This window comes from Equus przewalskii, chromosome 6 (assembly GCF_037783145.1).
Source record: "Equus przewalskii isolate Varuska chromosome 6, EquPr2, whole genome shotgun sequence".
Taxonomy (NCBI): Eukaryota; Metazoa; Chordata; class Mammalia; order Perissodactyla; family Equidae; genus Equus; species Equus przewalskii.
Window position 1 is genome coordinate 98,272,956 of NC_091836.1, and position 20,254 is coordinate 98,293,209.

A 20,254-nucleotide genomic window follows, 5' to 3' on the forward strand; every position below is an offset into this window, starting at 1 on the left:
GCCTGAAGACTTGGCGTTCTCTGCTGCTGACCTCTCGCTCCCGGCCAAACACAGGCAGCTCCGTGGCTGCAAGACTCTCAAGCTAAACCAGGAGTCACAGCATTTAGAAGGTTTTTGGTGTCCCTTATCCAAGAGAAGGCAGCAGGGTGATTACACAACCTCCTGCCAGGGGCAGAAGGGACGAGCCCCACCCCTGTCCTCCTGGAGAAAGTTCAGCCAAACCCTGGGAAGTGAGCCCCAGGCATGCACGAGAGCCAGGGCCTGCCCACCTCCTTAGGAGAATTGTGAGTCACTGTTCTGGGATGGGGAGCGAGCCTCGGCCGGGTCTTTCCCCTGCAGGGCAGTCCCGGCTACTTTCCAGCCTCCCCACCTCCTCCCGTTCCCCAATTGATCGGCATTCCCAAGCACACCATCCCCAAAGTCGGCCTTGCTCTTTGCTGACACTAATCACCCTTCACCCCCGCCCGTCACGTCCACCACCCACCCTCAAAAATGCTGCTTCCTCGGCAATGCCTTCTCGGAAACCTCGCCTTCAGATCAAGGCGTTCCTCCCCTCATTACAGAATCACCACGACACCTAACGCCGCCGGGGGCTGAGTCCAGGTCTGCCTTCTTCCAGGGCTGGAAGTCTGGAGGGCAGGGGCCTTTCCTCGGCTTTATCGTTCTACCTGGCCCAGCGCCTGAGACTTAAACGCCCCCACTCAGTCTCATTTCTCTTCCTCGCCTTTCTGCTTCTGCTCGTCCTTCCTCTACCTGAACTTACCAACCCCTGGATGGTTAGCCCAGGCCCTTCCTCCTCCAAGAAGCCCTCTGGGATGACCCTAGCTCAAGTCAATACCCTCAGCACTCCTCAGCACCCCCAGCCTCCAATTTAGCTCATTAGCACAAACCCTCCAAGTCCCTAGCTCCGAAAGAGACCAAAAACTCCTTGAGAAGGCGGCTTGTGACTCGGGGTGAAATGGCACGAGTTTGAGTCTGTTTCCACCGTATCCTACCCATCAACTGTTTGTGTGTGAGGACTAAGAGAATCCGGCACATAGAAAGTATTTAATGTGAAAGTACTTAACGCAACAGTCTGTACTACTGGTCTATAAATAAATAAGAAAAAATGGCACGCTTCTGAGAAGGGGCCGCAGGGCTGTTAAATACCAGCCTGCTTCCTCATCTTCTTCAAGGAGCTGCCTAAGGGCCCCAGCAATCTGGGGGTCCTGCCCACGCCCTCCTTCACACACACATTGATCTGTCACTGCTTTCTAACTGCCTCTTTCCCATTAAAAGTTCCTACAACTATATTGCCTTCAATGCATTCCCCTGCATTTTTCCAGGCAGAATTTTACTTTACAATTTTCCTTGTAACCTGAACAGATACTTTTCAAATGATCCATAACATGCCACTGGTCCTCTCACCTTTAGCCTCAAGCAAGTGGTCTACTGAGTGCAAACCCTGGTTTGTGCCAGAATTGTATCCTCTAGGTGCAAGGAATTAGCAAAGCCCAATAGTCTAAAGAGATCTGAATGCAACTTGCTTTCTTCTCCAGCTTCCCAAAAGCAAAGTCAGCAGTAACAGTAAAATAATAATGGTAATCATAATGGCGAAGCTGTCCTTCAGCTGTGGAAAGAAGGCACCAGCTCCCTTCCTTCCTGTAGGAAAGAACGCTTCCCTGCAGGGGAGACCCAACCGCACTCCCCTCCAGTGCTCATGAGGCCCACAGCAAACATCTGGGAGGCGGCAGCTCACGTTCAAGGGGGCCAATAAGCAGACGAGGCTGGCTCTCTCTTTCCCAGAGGCAGGCCCCTTGACTGTGGGAAATCCAGTTTTCTTTGGTACATCTTCAAAAATCATCTTTTTTTAATTAAAATTAAAATTAAACCTACAATCCATCTCCTCATGCCTATCTGCTTAGTTATTACTGACGCAGGCAATTGTTTTCCTTTGGACCATCTCTTCCTATCTCAGATGACCTGCCTCAAAGCTCTCAAAATGGTCGGATAACTGAGTTCCCCAGGCTGGCTCCTCCCTCGTCACAGACACTAACAGCATTCTAACAATAACGCTATCATTCACTCAGACTGTCGACACAGGGTGCTCTTCTAAGTGCTTCATATCGCTAACTCCTTTCCCTCAATTTGATTCTAAAAGCTGATCTAGTCTTAACAGCCATACAAGGCAGGCATTCTCATCTCCATTTGCCACATGAGCGAATGAAGTTCACAGAGAGATAGGTGACTTGCTCAAGGTCTCATCACTTGCAGTGAAGCCAGAATTCAAGCAAGAGTCTTTCATTCTGGGGACTTCGTTCCCACTCTTGCTCTGCTCCTTAACAAAGGAGGGGCAGTCAGGACACAGATGGCCCGAGCTTCTCCCATCGCCGAGGCCAGACCCTCCAAAGCAGAGCTATGTCCCACCCTAGAAGCCACCCGTGTCCCGGGCATGTGAGCTCCGGCAGCGGGAGCTCTGAGCACCCTGTGCAAGGCCACTGGGACTGGCTGGCCGGTACACACACTCACCGGTGTGCTTCCGGCTGTGCATCTGCAGGTGGGACAGCTTAAAATATCTCTTATTGCAGCCGGGGTACGCACACATGAAGGGGCGTTTCTCACTGGTCTCTGACGCTGACCGGACAAGCGTCGGGGCGACTCCAGGCACGCGGCGCACGTCCTGCAAGCAGAGTGGGAGAAACAGAGGCTTCAGCCACACGGGGCTGTCCGAGCTCGCCCTAAGGGAGAGGGTGCTGGGACCCGCCGAGAGAAGGGGCGGAAGCTACGCAGCCTGGACACTCCTCCACCCCACAGGCCCTAGCAGATGCCGTCAAGAGAGGCAGATGGAGACATCCTGCAGCGCAGCCCGACGCCATCCCCACCGATCAACCAGAACCCGTACTTGAAACGAAGTCTGTTTGGGGTCATGACCCCGAGCATTTGGAAAGAAACATTCGTGCCAGAAGAGCCCCTACTCCACCCCCACCCCTCTGCATCTCCACGTGGGGCAGCGAGGCCTGGAGCCGACAGTTCCACCTTCTGCTCTGTTCCCTCCCCATCGGAGACAGGGACATACGACATCAGGCCCAACCTGCAACAGGTAAGGAGTCCTTACAAGAGGGAACTGCGGGCACTGAATGGGCCCCAAACTGACCAGGCCCTCCACGTGTGAGTGTGTGGCAAGGGACAAGGACAGAGGAGCCCCAGCAGGTGGGGGTTCTGTGTGTGAAGGCGGCTGAGGCCCATTGTGTAGCTGGAGGAGCCCTCTCACAGTGATCCCAGGAAACATGTGTGCCTCCCATGCACTTTCCATGCCCCTCACAGGGCCTCCTGTTGATCCCTTCGTCTCGTGAGAATGAGTGTGTGTATGGTCAACCCTCCCTGAAAAGGAGCCAGAGGAGGATGGTGAGGCAAACCTCTTCCCATTCTCAGCATTGGTGGGTGAGCCACAGATGGGAGCACCGGAAGGGCCCAAGGGGCCAAACCCTCCTCAGTCTCTTAGAGATGAGCCGGTCAAGGCCGAAGAGCACGTGCATGTTATGTGTGAGGACTGGAGCCACTTCTGAGCTTAACCCACCCCTGCCTGTGCATTTATCATGCCACCCCCATGCTTGTGGTCTGGTTCCTATTTCACACTGCCTTGCACTGCAAGATCATCTTTTTTGAAGAAAAGGTACTGTACTGACATACAGCTTTGCTGTTGATAGGCCACACTGTCTTAAGGCAAAGGGTGGCATAAATGTAAATGGTGAGCCAGTGGTGTTGGGTCATGAGAAGGTAGTGAAACTACACCTGTGTGGTCTGAAGTCTAATCATAGGCCACGACAGTGAGTCTGACCAGAAGGGCTGGGTTGAAAGAAGGAGTTTTTCCCATCTCCTTTAATTCATCCTAGATGCAGCACATACAGCAATGGGCTATAAAACATCAGTCTGGGTCCTGGTGGAGGATTCTCGTGGAATTTGTTAGAGGAGAGATTGGCTGACTCTTTCTGTCCTTACACTAGATTTCCCTATTTCTGTAACCTCTCCCTTTTTTTCTCTCCATTGGAAGGTTTAGGATGAAGGACACGCTGTTCTATCACCATGACGCCTCTGGAAACATCCCTCAGAACATCTCAGAGCTCCTCGCCCCAGATGTTATGTGGGGACCCAGTGCCCCCAGGACTTATTTCTAGGGTGCTGACGACTCTGGAGAAAGTGCTGTCACTGACGATGCAGCCACCAAGTCACACGCAAAGTCACAAGCAAGAACCCCTGGTAAGTGTGTGGTCTGGCTACCCAGAGAGGCTCCGTGGGGGCCTCCCAGGAGTTTCCTGAATTCTCTGAAACATTCACCTTTTTGCTTGACTTTCTTTACTCTCCTTGGAGACTCACCCTTCCCCAAGCTGATCACATGGCCATTAAACACGGGGTCTGGAGCCGGACAGGACTTGTGTTATAAGTCTCCGCTCCACCTCTTCAAAGCTACGTGACTTTGGATAAGTCACTTGTTTTCTCTGGACTTCAGCTGCCTCATCCATAAAACAGAGATGCTAACAGTACCCACCCTCATAAAGGTGTGCTGAGGATTAAATGAAGAAAAGGAAGTCCATGCACAGACACAGAAGAACCTTAAACGCATGTTACTAAGTGAAAGAAGGCAGTCTGGAAAGGCTACATGCTGTGTGATTCCAACTACATGACATTCCGGACCAGGCACAACTATGGAGACAGGGAGAAGGTGAGTGGTTGCAGGGGTGCAGTGAGCAGGGGTATCTTTAGGTCATGGCTCTCTTCCGTATGATACTGTAATGTAGATACACGTATTACACATTTAACAAAACACACAAATCTGACAACACAAGTGCAGCGTAATGTAACCCACAGACTTGAGTACAACAATGTGTGCGTACCGGCTCCTCATTCATAACAGATGTACCTGCTAATGCAGGCTGCTAAAAGCAGAGGACTCTGTGGGGAGCACGGGGAAGGGGGAGGACATTCGGGCTCTTTACTTTCTGTAAAGCTAAAACTACCCTAAAAATTAAGGCTATTAAAAAAGAGTCCATTTATAAAACTTAGCACAATGCCTGGCATCTAGCAGGTGTCCAGCCACAGGTGGTGCTGCTATTGTTGCTGTTGTTGTTGTTACTATTATTATCAGCAAGACAGAGACTACTTTTGGGCACTTTACAATGCAGACCAAATCTTACAAGTCATGGGTCCAGGTCATTAATTCAGGCCCAATTAGCCCAAACAGAAGAGATGTGCCCCCACCTGGGAGAAGGCTAATTAGGTGGTGAGGGAGGAAAGGGTTCTGCAGGAAGCACCTGGGTCTGAATCCCGGAGGTGGCACGTTCACACTGGCCTGTGGAGATGGGCAGGCTGCCCTACCTGCGCCAGGGGAAGAAAAGGGGTCCCTGCTGCCACAGGAGCCTATAATTAGGAACAGATTTTCCAGGACCAAATGGCCATCAGCAAGGAAGGGAGGGCTGCCGAGAGGGGAAGGAGGCACGTCCTCACCTGAATGCCCCTGAAGACGCCATGGGTGTGTATCCGGTACTGGGCACCACAGAGGATGGGCGTGGTGTGGCTGTCGCTCTCGTACCCTGCGCCATGGCTGCAAACACAAGGAAGAGAACACCGGGCTCACGTCGGTTCACAGGCACCATCTGGAAATGCCCACCTGCGGTGGAAGCAACGTTCCCTAAAAGCCCACAGGACAGGGGGTGGTTTTTGCCTCCCTCCACGGGGCACTGTGGAAGCAGGGCTGTGAAGGGTGGGCTGCTCCATCCTCTGCCACCACCACGCAGCGCCCCGCCACGATCAGATTCTCACAGGCGCACCACACCTTCCGGGTCAATGCCTCTCAGATGAGCCGGGAAAAGTCCCAGTGGCAGGACTTCATCCCCAGCAAGTTGTCTACCATCTAGACGGCAGGCTGACAGCTGCGAATATCTCAGGAATGAGCAGATGCCTCAAATTTCACATTAAGTGCCCTGGATTTTTGTCAGCACCTCATGACTCAGTTCTGATCAGATTGCACCAGGAAAATGATGACACTTACAAGAAGAGATGTCACATCCTCATAAGTGGGGATTACACATCTGTGGCCCCACTCTGCTTAACCTACAGATCAGTTTTCCAGATCAGCTTAATTCCTTGAAGCCAAGCTGTGCCCTAGGTGGACACTAGACCGACCAGTCTCCTAGCAGGTGCTCAGGCTAACCTTGGACTGGGAGAGCTGAGGGATGTGGATGTTGAAGAGAACAAATTGGGGGGAGGGCATGCTCTGCTCTAAAAGTAGTCCCTCCTTCAGTGAGAATGCTGATGTCTGTTCTGTAGTTATTTTACTTCCAAACGAGGCAGAGTGAGGATTCTCGTCCACACTGCAGCACACAGAATCACACCTAGAATCGCCACGGGAGCTTCTATGAAATTCCTCTGTAAAATGGTGCAGCTACTTTGGAAAACGTCTGGCAGTTTCTCAAAAGGTTACACATAAAGTTACCATATGACCCTGAAATTCCACTTCTAGGTATATTCCCAGGAGAGAAGAAAACGTATGTCCACACAAACACGTGTACACATTGCTCATTAGCAGTGTTATTCATAATGGCCAAACGGTGGCATCAACCCAAATGTGCACGAGCTGATGACTGGATAAACAAAACATAGTATATTCATACACTGGAATACTATTTGGTGATAAAAAGGAATGAAGTACTGATACATGACACTGTGGACAAACCTTGAAAACATCACACTGAGTGAAAGCAGCCAGTCACAAAGGACCACCTATTATGTAACTCCATTTATAAGAAATCTGCAGAATAGGCAGATTTATAGAGACAGAAAGTAGACTGCTGGTTGGTTGCCTCGGCTGGGAAGTTGGTGGGAAATGGAGAGTGACAGCCAATAATGTCCTCAGATTGTGGTAATGGTCGTACAACTCTGTGATTGTACTAAAAACCAGTGAACTGTACACCCCTGAGGGGTGAACTGTACAGCATGTGAAATATATAAAGCTGCTTTGAAGAATAACCGCTGGGGAACAGGGCCCAGGCACCAGCACTTCTTAAGGCCTCCACGTACAATTTCCAGGTGCAAGGGCTGAGAACGTCCATCCTCTGCTATTACTCTAGAGATTCCAGGGGCCCTGGTGTGGGAGGCGGGCAGTGTGGCCAATCGGCCCCCTCCTGTGAAGGTGTGGGGAAGCCTGGGCTGGCTCAACTCTCGTTCACCCAGAGCAGAGAATTCCCAGAAGGGCAGAGTGTCTGCCAGGATGACTGAAACATCCACACACCCTGCAGCCACACCAGCTGTGGGGTTTCACGTTTAGTTCTGGCTCCAAGCTTTTTAGAACGAGCTGCCTGTCTCCTTTGCATAGAGCAGTGACAGCAAGTCTGGGGAGATGGGTGGCAGTTCCATCCCCATGACCTACTACAATTTGTCTCTACATTCTTCAGGTGGTTTGTGACATATCTGGGGGAAAATGTTCCAGAGAGCAAAACCAGGGTCAAACATGCAAAAACTGAGAAGAAATGCCAAATTCAGATAGCATCTGCCTTTCTGAACCTTAGAGTGTGTTTGCCAAGAGAAAGAAGCCATGTGTGCCTTCCTCACAATTAAGTCGTGTAGACACTGGGGATGTGAGAGTTGATGACAACGGCGATGTGGGAGCAGGAAGAGGACAGGACAAGAATGCGCTACCAGAACATCTTCCCCCAAGGGCGTGAAGAGATGCTGCCTTTGCTTGGTTTAGCCTTCCACGTGGAGCCAAGATGTGGCTTACATGTTTTCCAGGGCTCAGGGACTCTAGGGACACAATAGAAACCTGAATTATTTTAAAGTTCTGCCATCAAAGGGGAAGAATTTGGACTCTCTTGTCTGGGCAGCTAATTTCTGGATTCTATCTGGGTTCCTGGAGGGTGGGGGGCATGGGAAACACACTTTCCTCAGGCTGCTTGTCCCAGGAAATGAGGAGCTGCACCACTCAGAGGCTATCATGATCCTCCCAGCAGATGCAAGCCAACCAACAAGAGATGCCACCAGCAACAAGCCTGTACCTGCCTAATACGCCACCAGCATCTTCCACCAAGCCTGGGAACAAGGAAAACAGCCGGGCCCTGCACTGGCTCTGTGCTTCCAAAAGACACACACACTCTGGAAACCCTGCAACCCAGCGCTCACCCAGGGTGGTCTGCCTAGAACACCACTCACAACCCACGGGCATATAATATGGTGATGACTCTCTAGATCAGTGAAGGAGAGCAAGTCATGGTCTTGGAACCAGAGATTACCAGAGGCAGACATGTCGCCCACCAAGACCCCACGCACAGTGGCTCCACCTCCTCCCCATCAGTGGGACAGCATGGCTCATGACAAGTTTCCCGGGTAGCCATCCCATCTGGGGAGAGCTTTAACTGCTAGGAAAGGCCATTCTAAACCCAGCGGAAACCGGCCTCCTCATTTTCGTCTTCTGGAGAACACGGAGTGCATATTGCTATTTCACACCATCTCTGTGTATCTCCTCTGCTCTCTGGTACACGGCCTTGAGGACAGAGACTGACTCGCTCCTCTCAGCCTCCTCTAACTTAGTGACTGAATAAGGCTCACAGTCCATCACCTTCCCTGGGATGGAATGAACCTAACCCTCCCCACAGGATAGCCCCTCAGTGTCCCAACAGCTCTCTGGGACGCAGTTCTCTCATCTATTACAGTGTGAGCTGGTGTCTAATTGCTTTCCTCTCCAGAACATCTTTATCCCCTTCATTTTGTTAAGTCCCTCTCAAAGTGTGGGCCCAGGATGGATTCCAGTGCCCCAGAAAAGCATGGCCATAAGGGAGTGTGGAGGGAGGAACATCCGCAAACACTCATCAGGCCACACACAAACACCAGAGAATCAGAAGTAACATAAATGCCTGAGCCTGGAGAGTATATGCCTCACCCAAAGGGAATCCAGATTTTTCAAAGTCAACATGCTAGTCAAACACAATACAGTGCGTCAGGCCCACAGGCTGCCAGGGCTGAATCCCTGGACAGAGGGCTTGGGGCTTCCCCTTCCCTCTGGACAAAGTCCTACTAGTAACATACTGAAGAGCTCATCGCTTCTTAGCACTCAGGCTGCCATGGTCTTCAGCCAGACAGAATCTCCACTCCCACCCCAGCATGAACTGCAGTTAAGGTAGCTATGGCCAATCTCAAGCTTGAAGACACAGTTTTTTAAACTATGGGTCAGGACAATGCATTTATATTTCAAATTCCATCCTATTTCTTTTAGCAAGTCATCCTCAACTCTTGAAATCTTTTTGACTCTTGATTTGGCTTCCAAAACATTTGCTTCCTATTCAATTTCATGTCATCTCTACATTCGAGAAGCACCTTTTCTGTGTTTTCATAAGAGCTGCCATTGTTGGGAACGATTATATTTACAATACATGTAATTGTTCTCTGATATTCAGGAAGTGATGGGATTCTAGAAGGTCTCTCTGGAGCAACCTGGGGGAAGCCGTCACAGAGAATCTAGTCATTTGGGCAGGGTCCAGCCCAATAGGGCACATGTTATCAGCAGGAATTAACCTGAGAGGGAAAGGCCCAGGATGATGGTGGCTACCATTGCGACAACAGCCATGGTTAAGACCTAGCTGCTAGCTTAGACAGTCAAGCGAAGCCAAGCTTCACCCCAAGATAGACCAGCCTTAAACAGTTACAGCAACTGTACTGTGCATGAACCAAAAAGGATGAGATGTCCGGAGCCATAAAGCCTTCCAAGAAGGGCAAGAACTACCAGCATCATGAAGAGATTTCTAGGGCCAAAGATGCACCTTCCACATATAGGAATCACAGAGCCCTGGAGAGTTGTGGGGTAAAAATTCATCGTGGCCCAGAGACGAGGGTGTTATCCTTCATGGAGCTGATACCAGAAAGCAGGTTCTAGAGCAGACTGTGCCTCCCACCAGACCAAGCAATTGAGAAACCCATATCTCCCAGAGGGTAGAAATGCACGCAGTGGCTGCACCCACTTTCCAACCCAGGTAGTGAGAAGGAAAGCGAAGGAACCCTGGCCCTACAGCAGCAAGACATGTGGGCCATGCCTGGGTAAGGCTGGACTTTCTCAGGATGAAAAGTGGTGATTTATAAAATGTTTTCAAGTTTTGTTGCCTCATAAACTTGTCTCTGATAGATAAGATACTGGACTCAGCTGAACTACAGGGAAAAGGGATTTGATGACTCCCTGGCCAAGATAACCAGGGAGGTCACCGTGAGGTGTAAGGAGGGCGGCTATGGTCTTTCAGGTGGGGAGCGGAGCTGGCGGGTCTGGTGCAGGCAGGGGAAGACGTGGCAAAGGAGGCTCACAGCAAGGTGACTGCTGCTCCGTTCCTGCCACCAGAGCACGGCACTGCAAACCTGGCCAGACTGACGGAGACACCAGACAGCTCGGTTCCTGCCACCAGAGCATGGCACTGCAAACCTGGCCAGACTGACGGAGACACAAGACAGCTCCGTTCCTGCCACCAGAGCACGGCACTGCAAACCTGGCCAGACTGACGGAGACACAAGACAGCTCCTTTGGTTTTGTTGTTCAACTAGACACAAAGCATTCCTTTAAGTATTTAGCCCATAATTCCCATAAGGACATCAAAGATAACTATGAAATGTCTTTTCAAAATAAAGATCCACTAATTAGTGACCTTCTACTATGAGACTAGTAATTCTACCTGAGCAAAGAACAGACCTGAGCACCGCCATGTGTATAGTTAACACACCCAGCTTCCTAACGATCTCCATTCTTCCCCACGTGCTCCTGAACATCCAGCTTAACAGCTTCCCGAGAACTCATGCTAATCCCACTGCTCTGTGGCTTCTAGGATCCACTGGTTTTTTCCTAGTTGAAAACTAAGACATTTACCTCAACCAAGACAACAGTCTCAATCTTCTGTCACCTCCCTTATTCTCCACGAATTTCCAGATTATTGGCCAACGGGCAATTATTTTATGTGTTTGCTAAACTGGTCAGAATATGGATTTGGTTCTTTTTTCTTTAAAGCAGAGTCACAAACTCAGATATGACTACAGGGGCCAAGAAAGTGGGGAAAATAAATGAAGGCCCTGCAGAGCAAGATAGCCACCAGGGCCACCCCACCCCCTGCCCAAAGGAGGCAGCCAGGACTCTGCCGTACCAGCCGAGCACTGGCAGTAACAGGAACCCAGTGCTGTCAGATCTTTCCACTCTCCAGAGAAGCTGGAAATCAGCATTTCTATGTGAGATTGCCTGGGTTTTAATTCTGGCAAATAATTGAAATTAATAGAATCACCATCAGGTTGGAAACTTCCATCTTGATTCTGTTGTCTCCACCCACATGGCAACAAAGTAGAGGTGGGGATGTGCCTGAATCTTTGAAAATCGAATATTAGAATCTTCCAGACTCTTCAAAGCTTGCAAGGATGCTATACCTGTACAGCGGGAATGGCCAATGCTGCTAGAGAAAAATCCAGAAGATGTCATCATCCACAGGTGTCAGCTGTTTACCTCCAATTCCACTGGCCCACTTAAAAGTCGGTGTAAGCACTGGAGTTATACTCAGAAAACCATATTTTCTGCCCAGTAAATTCAAGTGTATCTGTTTCCTACAGCTGCGGTAACAAATCACTACAAATTTGATGCTTAAAACAACGCGGATTTATTCTCTTACAATTCTGGAGATCAGAAGTCTAAAATCAGCCTCACTGTGCTCAAGCCAAGGTGCTGGCAGGGCTGTTTTCTTCTGGAGGCTGAGGGGGGCCTCTCCCTGCCTTTTTCTGTCCTAGGACTCGTGTGCGTCTCTTGGTCTGTTCTTAACATCACTCCGACTTCGTGCTTCCTTCATCTCATCTTCTATTCTTCTGTGTCAAATCTCCCTCTCCTTCCTCTTATACAGACACTTATTACATTTAGGGCCCACACAGATAATTCAGAATAATCTCCCATCTCAAGATCCTTAACTTGATCACCTCTGCCAACTCCCTTTTCCACATAAGGCGACATTCACAGGTCCTGGGATCAGGACTTGGACAATGCTGGGGTCAGTACTCAGCCCACCAAACCAAGGGAACTGGATATTTGGTTTCTTACAGATAGTTGTGAAAGAGCTAAATTAATCTGGATCCTTATCTCCAGATTAATCTGAAAGACTCGTCAGAAAGAACACGGCTTCCGCGTCTGAGAGCTTGTGCTCCAGGCCTACTTCTGTCATTTCTGTGTTCTGTGGTTGGGTGAGTCATCTAAACCTCTCTGTGACTGAGGTTCATCATCTGTAAGACGAACCCAATCACCTCTTTCACAGATTTGTTTGCAAATCAAAGAGGTAAATTACATGGAGAATACAAGTTAAGCATCACTCTGGCCCTATCCCAACAAACGTTCAGGTCCATGAGTGCAGGCAGCAGATGACCAGCAAGCAGAGAAACTGTCTCCTCTCTGCTTCCCACAAGCCTGGTGGTTGAGAGCTATAAAATTCCTATTTTATATCCTTAGCACAACCTAGGAGACATTAAGCATAGCACCTTAGGCAAATGACTCAACCTCCCTGGACTCAGCATCACATAAAAGAGAAAACAGCGCCTCCCTCCCCCACCGGACTGTCACAGGATCAGAGGAGACTAAGCAAAGCACAATGCTGGGTACCTATTACTCAACAGCCTTATCCCCATTTTACAGCAAAGGATCCTGAGGTTTAAGGAGAGACGGAGTTATCAGCACAAAGTCAGACAGATGGCAAGTGGCAGGGAGGGGGTTTGAGTCCAGGTCAGCTCCCGTCTTCTTCAAGACCAGGAGATATTCTGGTGGTGGAACCCCATCCTGGGTTCATTCTGTCATCATGACACTTGCATGATCCCCAGCTCTCTTCTCCAGGAGTATGATGGTTGAAGGTTTAAAAAACGTGCTGGGAGCGGGAAGGATGAGAGACTGAGGCAGCGAGGAGGAGCCACTTCAAAATGTTCCCTCTTCAGCAACTGAGCTTCCATGCTGAGGTGCCGCATGTGCTTCAGTATAAAGGAAGCCCAAGGCTGACTGATGGAAGCAGCCTGCTTCTGCGCAAGAGCAGCTGAAACTGAGCAACCTTTTTACAAAAAAGCTATTTCTACCTAACTGGGAAAATAAACCAAGCAGAGCCCACACTGTGTGACTTCATTTCTGGCAGTGGTATAGACTGTACATTTTCCCAAACAGCTTTAAAATGCATAAAAATGTATCCTGAGAAATTTTGCTTTTCCTAGACAGCTTTAAAATACATAAACGCATGTCCTTAGAAAGTTTGCAAAAAGAGAAAAATGTCCCTCATATAACACAAATTATGAACCCTCTTCATGCTAAAAACTTGTACATTGAGGTTTGGCCCAGAAATTAATGTTTGAGTAGCTTCTTGAGAAATGATTAATTTTGATATTCCACAGGCACGAGAAGATTAATAAAAAGGAATTGAGGTTTTACAGATGAGGAAAACCAGAGCCGCCCTGAAATCCCTTATCAACAGAAGAAAAAAAGAGGAAAAAGAAGAACCTTGAAAGAGATTAGCATTTGATATGAATATTCAGAAAGGGGCAACCTTGGCCTGTGAATTCTCTCGGCCACCTCCAGTCCCTGCCCAGGGGCGTCCCCCACCCTCACCTGTCTTCTGATCTCTGCAAAGCTGATGAGATTGAGGGGAAGCACTGGGAAAACATCAACTATCCAGAAAAGGGAATTTACCCATCAGCCACTCTTCTCTCTCCATCCTTGACACTCAGGCTCACATGCGAGAAACTTAAGTGCCTGGTTCATTCTGGTGTTGAAAATACACTTTGCTGCTCACCTCTGTCTAGTGTGCCACTTTTGAGGGCAAAGAGCAAGAAAACCATGTTCAGAAAGTATGCTTCCTTCAAAACACACCACCACCACTCGGTTATTCTAATCAAGCCTCCAGATCTATTGAACTACCTCTTTATAGGAAATACAGGGTATGGGGCCCAAAGCCATAAGATCAGAGGAAGCAATCTGCCAAATTCAGATTGTGAGAAACTGGACCAGCCACCTGACCTGCTCTCTCCAACAAACCAGCAGCTCGAGACCCAGAGAGGGGTGGGGAAGGCAAGGGCACTTACAGGATAAAAGAGACAAGAGGACACCAACAAAATAAAACAAAACCCACAGGACAACAAGCCTCTGCACAAATGCCCACGATGCATGAGGACGAGCGAGAGTCAGACTTGAACTAATCAGTCCTAGAGGATTTAGGACCAAAAGAACCAGGAACTTCTCCTAGGAAGCCCCAGTGGTCACTGCAGAATGCTCAGGTTCAAAGATTTACTGAATGAAAAGCGAATTTCTCTCTAACCAATTTCAAAACTCACTCTCACATCCACTTACAGCATCTGACCTGGGGACATGAATGGATGCTAGATGAGCTTTTTGCACATGTTCAGAGCTGGTGGCAGCCTAGCACAGCCACCTCTAGCTCAGCGTGAACACTGCTCCATTCTTGGCCAGCATGTGTGAGCTAAGGACAATACTCAAAATTCTACATGAACAGTATCAGCAATGCCACCTAGCCATTCTCTTTGCTTTGTGCAATTTCATCTTTTCTAGTAGGAATATAATAGGTCAGTGGATATATTAAAAACCAAAGGATTATTCTGCTCCTGAGAATATAAAGAGAAAGAGTGGACGATGCAATTTCTTTTACTAATCCAGCACAGAAAGCAGAACCTAAAAGTAAAACAACCAAGTTAAATTCGATTGAGTTTTAAAAAAACAGAAGTCACTCCTGTCATCTGACAATTCATAGGTATAAAATTTCCTCAGAAGTAGTCTACGGAAAAGAATCACTTATTTTTTTACATGAAAAATTTACCTTCTTCCTACCTTCAGGTGTTTCATTTCAGTTCAGACCTCAAGAGAAAAATGCATTTTGACTTTTAACAGAAACACAATATATTTTGTGTCACTTTTAACTAAAAATTGCATTATGGTAGGGATCCTAGCTATTGTACTTTCTAATGAACACTTTTCCCACAAGCATCAGAAAGCAGGCTTCCCCCTACTGCAGCCTGCGATCATTTTCATCCAGGTCCGTCCAGCTCCACCTCACATCTGGGGGGAGAGGGCTCACCCTACTGCACGGACTCAGTGTGCTAAACTTTCTGTTGAGCGTCTCTTGCTCTGCCCCTCTAATCCCACCGTTGGGCTCCTGGGGTGAGTGTGTGAGCAACGCCCGGCCAGCCAGACCACTGCATTCTCTACCACGTGACCCCATCCAGGCCCATCCACGCCTTCTCGGGGTCTTTCGCTCAAGAACCAACAGAGAGGGATTCTCCTTGTGGGCTTAGGTGCCAAAAACTGGAGCTATTTTTGCCACAATGGAGAGAGCCTGCCTGAGAAGGCGGCCAGCCCAGGGAGCAGAGACAAGAGACAGGGCAGGAGAGTTCTAATGACACTGAGTTCCTGAATCCAAATACGGAGTTTCAAATGCAACACAACAAGCTGCCAGTTACAACTGGGGTTCTGCCACCTGCTATAGAAAAGGTCCCAATTAATACATAATCTGACAGTTATTTAAAGTTAATTGGGCTTATTTTTCAGCAAATATATCTAAACGAGATACCTGTAAATGAACACTGGTCCATTCAAAGTTCTGCCTTTTGGAAGATGCCCACTTGTTCCAACCATGCTATTATTAATAAAACCTTGTTTGTATTCCTATTTTTAAGTTTCTTTACAGTCACAGCTCATGTGTCTTCACTTCCCATGCAGCCTAGCCGTTGGCCACTCTTTAATAGGGACACAGGCTGAGAGGTTAACAGCCTGCCAGCAACACTTGTATAAATCAGCCCTGATGAACCACCAAGCTTTCCTCACCACCTGAAATGGTACACAACCTCTCCAACTGACCTTTTTCCTTTTATTTCACACTCCGAGCAGAGCTAAGAGATATTTCACATCCAGTTTCCCACAACAGTCTGGGGAGAACATGGTTCAAAAAACCACAGTGTTTACTGGCCCCTACTCCTCAGAAGAACGTTTTTAGGCAGGACTTTCCTTCCTACTTCAACACATACAGACACAGGAATTCACATCTCACAGACCATCTCATCAGATCACAAGAAATATCTGGCTCTCCCCTTACATGAGTCCAGTATTGAGGCGCCAGTTCATCGGAACCCCAATTTCATCTCAACTCATTGGGCTCTATGTGCTCAACGCTTTGGCTCTATGGCCAGAGACTGCTGCTGGCTCCACTCCAAGAATGGGTATCCTAAATCCACGTGTTAGACAAACCCTGCATTTCATACAGGAAAGATAGAACAGGATCTTTTCAGCTTGTATTCCCAAAGGCTCCCACCCAGCTTGCTCACACACCAGTGAATCTGAAAAAGTTTACTCAATTACATGAACAAGTCATTACATAAAATTACAGAAAAAAAAATGTCCTCCCTAAAACCCCAGGATCAAGTACAGAGCTCTTAAGACTAAGATTTCTCCTGCTTCTCCAGTTGAAATGGAGGCTTGAAGGTATGAGGGATGTGTGTGTAATCATCTCTTCCATGGACCCCACCCTCCAAACTGACGTGAGTAACACAACAAAGTAATTCAAGGTGAAGAAATAGAGGAAAACCTTGCCACGCATCCACAGGAATCACACTCACTGTAAAGAGGTTTTGAGGCCAGAGGCATCACTGTTAAAAATCTGGAAAAGGAGGAAATTCTAAATAGGAACATCTGACATAGAACAAAACTTGAAACAGTCTGAGAAATGCCATGTTCTTAAAGAAAGGATTAAAATTTTTTCAAAAGTCAATCTTCCTCCAAATCAATTTTTAAACATGATATAATCCATTCAAACTCCCAATTAACACTTTTAAAAAGTAAACTTGTTATTTTAGAATGTTTTTAGATTTACAGAAAAATTTCCAAGATAATACACAGTTCTCATACACCCCACACCCAGTCTCCCCTATTACTAACACCTCACATTAGTGTCGTGCATTTGTCACAACTAAAGAACCAACATTGACAAAGACTTTCTTTGAAATTAACAAAAGGAATTTAAAGTTCATCTTGAAGAATAAACAAGAGATAACAGGCAGAAATAGTTTGAAAAAGAAGTCCAATGTGAGGGATCTTTCCTTTCAGATATTTAAACAGACTACAAAATTATAGCAAAGAAAACAGTCTGATACTTGGCAGAAAGAGTCAGACTGATCAAAAGAAGAGAATCAAGAGTCTAGAAATGGATCCAAGAAATCTGATAGGATCCAAGGATTGATGAAGGTAGTATCTGAAATTAATGAGGAAAGGGTGGATTATTCAAAATGGTTCGGGAATACTGGCTGGTCATCTAGAAACAAATCAAGGTGGAATCCAACTGCCAAATAAATTCAGGATGAATTAAATGTTTAAATGTAAAAAGCAAATTTAAAAATGTACCAATAAATAAGTAAATTTTTAAAAATGTTGGGATGTGAAAAATCATTTTAGGCATGATACAAAAGCCAAAAACTTTAAACTATAAAACAAAATCTGATCATTTTTACTATAAAAATAAAAATCTCTGAAAGAAAAAAAACCACCAGTAACAGAGCTGAAATACAAACCAGAGAAAATATTTGCAGAGCATTGGACAAGCAAAGGGTTAACACCATTACAAACCAAGCACTCTGTAAATCAGCGCTGCTACTAGACGAACTGCCCCAGCTCCCAGCTAACCAGCCCGCTTGCACAGGGAGCCTCTGCTCTCAAGGACATCGTTCCAACAATTCTTTGTCCTCCCGTCATCAACAGTTTTCCTCTTCTTGATCATTCTCATCAGCAAACAAACACGCAGGTACTTCTATCTAAAAATAAATAAATAAAGGAAAGCAAAGCAATAAAAACACCACCTTCTCACCCTCTATCCCTACTGAACCAGAATCCCGTTTCTTTGCTCTTTCGCAGGAAAGTTCCATGAAGTGCTGTCTTCACACGAGGTCTCCAGGCTCTCTGCTCCCCTGATTCTTAAACGCGGCTCTATGGGACTTTTGCCTTTCCTTCCAATCTTTCCAGAGGCAACTACAGCTAACAGTTCAATAAGTGTTTCCAAAATTTTTTCTCTGCAGATACAAATACACTGGAATATGTTTAAAAAATAGTTATCTCTGGGCGAGGAGATAACAGATGACTTTTTTCCTCCTCTCTAATGTTTTGGTACTGTCTGCATTTTTTTTTAATAATAAGCCTGTGCTACTTTTATAATCAAGGCGGAAAAAAGTTGTTTTCATTTTTTATAAAGTCCCCATCTTAGCCTTAGGAACACTACATCTGTGGCTTTGCTTTTAAAGTGGAGAGTCAGAAATAAAGCTAGAATAAATGAACTTGTTTACTTTTAGTAGGAAAAAAGCCTACTAAAATATGCAGGAGCCCTCATTTCAGAGACACATTTATTAGGATGACCTTTTACTAGTGTAGCTTCAATATCAATGTTTTCCTAGCTAGAGGTTGTGATTTTCTCTTGGGTAGATGACAGGGAGAAAGATAATTGATAAGTAGGGGTCTCAGAAGGGCCCAAGATGGGAGCATAGACATGAGAGGTCCAAAATATTCCCTTAGGTCATGAAAGACATCCTCCACTCCTCTGCTATGCCCTTTCCCCTCAAGATGCAGGCATGCACGTGCACACACCCCTTCATCAACAGACTGGAGCCCCCCGCCCCACTTCACCCCCATGCTCATTTTCAGCTTGGCCCCTTCACCACCATCTTCCCTCCACTATCCTTCCTGCTTGGCTTCTTTCTTCTCCTGATCTAAACAAACCTGTCTTCTCCTCACCTTTATGCAATGAAGACCATTCCTTGCTTTAAAATAAAATAGTTAGAAACATAGTGTGGAAATGATATGCCTGACATATTTTTTAAGTGAAGATTTTTTAAGATGTTGAGAATATTTTCCAAAAGTCAAGGCTCTCATAAAGGTCAAAACACAGACCTTTGCTACAGCTACAGATATGTATTTGCTGACATAGATCTACGTGGAAACCGATGGTTTGTCATAAGGCAGAAAGTGACACAAATGTGCATGGACACAGAGAAAGGTCTGGAAGTGTGCGCACTGTTCAGGGCTCTGAGGGTGTTAATTTCCTTCCTGACACAGTCATATTTTCTAAGTGCTCCATAATTCATACACATTCCTGACATAATAAAAAAATCACATACATTAACTGAATACGTGCTCAGAGAGAAAGGGTGGGAAATGTGGACGGGTCGGGCAGGAGGGAAGGAGCAGCCCCAACTCATCCACTCTTGGAGGCACAGGCAACACAGCCCAGGAGTCCCATGCTTTGTTGTGCAGCAAGGCCACCAGACCCTCGTGGAGTCGGGTGCAAGACAAAGGGGCTCCCAAGGCATCAAGGTCACCATTTGAAAGGAGAAATTAACAACTTTTTGCAGGGTGTGGAGAAGGAGTCACTCAGGAAAGCTGATGTTCCAGGAGCTGCTTCCCCACCTTTGCTTCAGCATCTCAAGCTCCAGGAGCCACTTACAAGCAAGCTATCTATTTTCAAGAAGTAAATCTCTTGGACAAGGACCTTATGCTCACGAGCTGGAGAGGGAAGGTGCCGGGCTGTGTGTTGGATCTTCCGGCCAGAGAGGACCGCTATCTCTCTTGGCACAGGCTCTCAGGGATGAGACCATGTCTAGTGGGAATTTTCTCCAGATTCGACAGCCTTGGCCCTACCAAAACTCGCAGCTTTGTTTTCACTATACATCACTCATCGTGAGTCTTTCGTTTTTCCTTTCAAGCATCCACAGGTCAAACACTGTGTGTTCCCAACAGTCTGTAGACTTCTTGGACCAGCAAAGGGACATTCATTTTGCTGAGCACTCCTTTGCATTTCTATTGTGTTCCATTTCCCACTCCCCTGCCCGAGTCTCCAGAGAATAGCTTCTTCCTTGTTTTAGTAACTTGGACCACAGTCAAGGTTGATGTGTTTCTCCATTTTGCAGGATATTTTCTTCAGAAGAGACAAAACAGAGGCTAACAGAGTCGCCAAGGTTTGTGAGCAGCCTTAGAAAATCAGCAGCCATTAAGAATGCAGAGAAAACGTTTTTAAAGAAATAAAAAACAGACAACGCAAGGCACCGTTAACAGAATTATACATAAAGGTGGACTAATGCTTACAAAGAGTTCTGGCAATCTTTTTTTCCTGTGACCCACTTAAAAAAATCTAATTTCATTTGTGTGTGGGTGAGGAAAAAAGTCAGAGTTAAGAAAGTGGTTCCATAAAGTACCTTCTTTCTGACTTAA

At 47.1% G+C, this 20,254-nt stretch overlaps 1 protein-coding gene across 8 annotated transcripts in view; it reads right to left on the reverse strand.

Annotated features, from left to right (window-relative positions):
- The window catches only part of WT1 (WT1 transcription factor), a 45,439-nt gene that overhangs the window by 4,947 nt on the left and 20,238 nt on the right, over window positions 1–20,254 (reverse strand). For all 8 annotated transcript variants that reach the window (XM_070626583.1, XM_070626586.1, XM_070626584.1 and 5 more), the window contains 2 exons: window positions 5,482–5,578; window positions 2,509–2,659 (listed from right to left, as the gene is read on the reverse strand). In XM_070626583.1, coding sequence (XP_070482684.1) covers window positions 2,509–2,659; window positions 5,482–5,578 — 248 coding nt within the window. The remainder of the gene's footprint in view (window positions 1–2,508; window positions 2,660–5,481; window positions 5,579–20,254) is intronic.